The sequence below is a fragment of the Helianthus annuus genome, chromosome 8, assembly GCF_002127325.2.
Source record: "Helianthus annuus cultivar XRQ/B chromosome 8, HanXRQr2.0-SUNRISE, whole genome shotgun sequence".
NCBI lineage: Eukaryota > Viridiplantae > Streptophyta > Magnoliopsida > Asterales > Asteraceae > Helianthus > Helianthus annuus.
The window spans coordinates 1,607,897-1,612,095 of record NC_035440.2 but is presented as its reverse complement, the minus strand read 5'-3'; the positions used below and the strand labels follow the sequence as shown (position 1 = coordinate 1,612,095).

General features: G+C 37.4%; 1 protein-coding gene across 1 annotated transcript; it reads right to left on the bottom strand.

The window, feature by feature from the left end:
• Positions 1-1,656: 1,656 nt before the first annotated feature.
• Positions 1,657-3,721, bottom strand: LOC110873913 (pentatricopeptide repeat-containing protein At5g64320, mitochondrial-like). Its single transcript, XM_022122943.1, has 5 exons — positions 3,674-3,721; positions 3,229-3,414; positions 2,482-2,573; positions 2,194-2,425; positions 1,657-1,869 (listed from the first exon to the last, which is right to left on the bottom strand). The coding sequence occupies exons 1-5, from the start codon at positions 3,719-3,721 to the stop codon at positions 1,657-1,659; spliced, it is 771 nt and encodes a 256-aa protein (XP_021978635.1).
• Positions 3,722-4,199: the final 478 nt, after the last annotated feature.

The following is a 4,199-nucleotide window of genomic DNA, read 5'->3' as shown; positions in this document are numbered from 1 at the left end:
TTCAGTCCGTTCAGATCCAGATTTCACCGTTTAAGTGAAAATTTAAGAAAAGAAGAGAGAAAACATAAGTTTTAGCTGAAAAGTTTAGATTTAGTAAAGATTTAGTGTAAAACGCATGAAATTCCTTATATTTGAGCTAAATTTTGGCAGGAATGTCATCACACAATAGTTTGTACAAACCACCATGATGATGTCACCCCCAAGAGCTCAAATCTCAGAGATTTCATGGTGAAAAGTGAGATTTTAAAGGAGAATCATGTAGAGAATAACATTTAGATCAAGGTTTTACAAGAGTCTAGTGTAAAACGTACTGAAATCGTCGAGAAATGAAGAAGAAGTAGGAGTGCGTGCCTCTGTATCGAGTGAGGCTGTCACATCAGTGAGAATGATGTAACAGGCCTATTTATAGTGTCAGAGCGAGGGTGTAAGGCGGTGTGCACGGATCAGATGGCACTTCGATCGAATGGCCATCCGATATGTTGATCATCCGATCGGATGGTCATCCGATCAGATTGCCATTCGGCCAATCCCATCCTTTCCGTTTAACCGTCTTTGATTCGTTTGCGAGTTAGATTCAGCGTTGCGTATTATTTGGTCATAGTATCACATAACTAGATTACGTTATTAATACAAAAGATTCCAAGTTTCATAGATTCCGCCAGTGACAAGACTCTAGTCCCTCATTCAACCAAGTCTCAAGTTTCACGAGCCCCAAGAGTCAAGCACCAAAGTATCAAGAGTCAAGAATCTAGAGTCCAAGTATCAAGAATCATAGTTTCGAAGTATCAAGTGTCAAGAATCAAGTATCTAGATTCAAGTCTCATAAGATTCATAGCATTAGATTCACCAAGTATCAAATATCACGTAGTATAGGGGCTAAAAGTGACAAAAGTTGAAAGTCTAGGGACGCAGGCATTACATTGAGTTTGTTACAAAATTTGATTAAAGTCAAAGGCAAAGTCAAAGCACTTCACTAAACCATCACGCCTTCTTTCTTCATTTCATCAAACAACTCTCTTGCTCTTTTAACATCACCCATCTTGCGTAGTCCATTAATATTGTAAGTGACAATATTCGGACGAATGTTTCTCACTTGCATTTCATCAAAAAACTGGAATGCGGACTGTAGATCACCTTGCTTGATGAACCCCATAATTAGTGAACTGTAATAGAAAACATCGAGATTTAAACCCTTTTCCTGAACCTCAGAGACAACTTTCATCGCTAATTCCGTAATTTGATTCTTCGAAAGAAAAAACGTGTACAAACACATTGTAGATTTGTACATCGGGAATAATACATTTTCCCAATATATATTTTAACATCGCAACGGCTTCTTTAGAGTTTCTTTCTTTACACTGACCGTCGATAACAGACGCCAGAATCACTTGATTAGAATGATTCCGAGACCGATCATTTCACTGAATACACGTTTGCAGCCTTAACTTCTACTATATTGTTATAAGTGGAAATAAACGCTCCGTAAGTGAAAGCGTTCGGCTTCACTCTGTTTTTCGTCATTTCGGCCAAAAATACACGTGCTTCCTCCATTATGTTTGCCTTACAGAGACCAATAATCAACGAATTGTAGCAAAAAACGTCTGGTAAAATGCTCGCTTCCTTCATCTTTTCGAGAATCTCCATCGCCTTATCACACTAACCGAGCTTACATAATCCATCGATTATGCAATTAAACGTCACAAGATTAACTTTGATCCCTTTAGCGACCATTTCGTTTTTCATCTTGAACACCTCGTCTACTTCGCCTTGTTTCAAGAATCCGTCGATCAACGCGGTATATGTAAAACTATCCGGATACAAACCCGCATTTAACATGTCTTCTAAAAGCAATTTTGCATCTTGAAATCTCTTCAATTTTCATAACTCATCTATAAGATTCGTGTACGTATAAATATCATGCGTTAAACCCTCCGTTGCCATTGATCTTTTTAACTCAAAAGCTTCATCGATAAGGCCCGGCCCCCGGGTTGAAGTTGAAACGGCCAAACTCACAGGATCGGCCCACTTTACCTTCCGGATCCCGGCCGGACCGTCCGGTCCAGGTTTGGAAACATTGCTTTGCATAACCCATCCATGATTATCGCGTACGTATACTCATCGGGAACCAAACCTTTTACATTCATTGATTTCTTATACTTAAGAGCTTCATTGACAAGTCTGTGTCTACATAACCCTTTTCGTCTCATCCATTTTCCCACTTTTACAATACGCCATAATCACATGACTATACGTATAAACATCACGAGTCATGTTAGCCTCAACTAACCTCTCATTCACCTTCCAAAACAAATCCATCTTATTATTCCTCAACAGATCATTCATCATAGAGTTCAAACACACCGAATTCGGAAACATATCCGCATTCTTGAAACTTAATAGTAAACAGACAGCCTCATCAAACATTCTGTACATTTGTTCTTATAAGCATAAATAAACTGTGAAAACACTACAGAACTTAACCTAACACTTGCAACTGCATCTACAACATCTGAAAGTGAAAATGGCTTATGGGTATCTATCATTTGGTCAAGAATATCACTAGCTTTTCTTAACTGAATAGAATTGCAATAACACAAAGCAAGAATAAAAAAGACTTCAAATTTTGAAACTTTTGAGAATTTGAGAAATACCCATTTGAGTATAGGCCCATTTGAGGAAAAAGGTGGAGTCTTTTGGGGTCACATGATTGATTTTGACGAAGTATTGATTCGATTACATCTGGGTTTATGGTCTTGTTGAGGTTTTGTAATGATTTGACGGGTGAAAGTCAGTCATCTTGAAGGTGGAGAGAGAGTGTGTGTGTGTGTGAGATTTGTTTAATGGTTTCTTGATCTTCTTGTTTGGAGATGTAACAATTGGGTTAATCACTTAGTTAACAAAAATAGGCTTTTATTCTATGAGTCATCATTAGGTTTACTAGGTTGGCATCGTATTATGCTCACGAAGCTAATCATATGAGGGGTGTTTGATAAAAACTAAAAATCGAAAAAAGAAAGCCCAAACCGAATCGTATCGATAACCAAAACTTAAATTGAATTGTAAATTCGGTTTCCTAACCCTTCGTTACAAAGCTCCGATTCAACCACAAAACTCAACCCACTCTTCAAATATCCATTGTTTCTCCCTTCAAAATTCCCAATAACGCAAAAAATAAATTGAATTGTAAATTTGGTTTCCTAACCCTTCGTTACAAAACTCCGATTCAACCGCAAAACTCAACCCACTCTTCAAATATCCATTGTTTTTCCCGTCAAAATTCCCAATTTCACATTCATTGAACTTGTCATCAATCCATTCAGAAAAATGTATTTTGGATCCAACAACTTTGCTAAATAAAGCAGCAACAATCACGGATGGTAGAAGGTTACTTACACTAACAAGTAGATGAATAATCTAACAACATTGTTTTTCCCGTCAAAATTCTTAATCTCACCTAGGGATCAACATTTGGTACCGGTTACCGGTACCAAACCTACATTTTCAGTATTGGTACCCATTTTTCCTATTTTTCAGGACCGGTATTGGTATCTGCATTTTGGTTGATTTACCGGTACCGGATCGTACCGATTATTTTCGGTACTGATATCGGTACCCATTTTCCCATTTTTCGGTACCGATACCGGTCCGGTACCATGCTCATTCCTAATCTCACCTTCCTTGATGGTATAAGTGAATTTTCCCGCACGTTGTTGTTAGGCATATTGAATTAATTGGGTTAATCACTTAGTTAATCAACTTGGGCTTTTGTCTTGTTGGTCCTCATTAGGTTTAATAGACTGAGATCATGAAGGTAATCAATATGAGGGTGTTTAATGACGACTGGAAATAAAAAAATAAAAAAATAAAAAAACCCAAAACTGAATCGTGTATGTAACTGAAAAACCAAATTAAATTGTAACTCGGTTTTCCTAACCCTTCATCACAGAGCTTTATATCTCCATTGTTTTTCCCGTCAAAATTTCCAACCTCACCTTTATCAAATTCATCATCAATCCAATTTAGAAAAATGTACTTCAGATCCAACAAAATAGCTAAAGAAATAAAAAATAAGCACGAATGGTAGAAGGTTACTTAGACTATCCACATTCCCAACCCAACCCAACCCAACCCAACCCAACCCAACCCAATCTTTAATAAAATACTAATTTCTCTCTCTCTTCCACCTACACAACCCAACC

Bases quoted from the DNA above. Each gene is read 5' to 3' on its own strand.
- LOC110873913 (XM_022122943.1), bottom strand. From the start codon at position 3,721: ATGCCTAACAACAACGTGCGGGAAAATTCACTTATACCATCAAGGAAG. The intron at 2,574-3,228 runs GTTGAATCGGAG...AATTCTATTCAG, and splicing joins AGAGTGGGTTGAGTTTTGCG to TTAAGAAAAGCTAGTGATAT. The intron at 2,426-2,481 runs GTTAAGTTCTGT...ACAAATGTACAG, and splicing joins GATGCAGTTGCAAGTGTTAG to AATGTTTGATGAGGCTGTCT.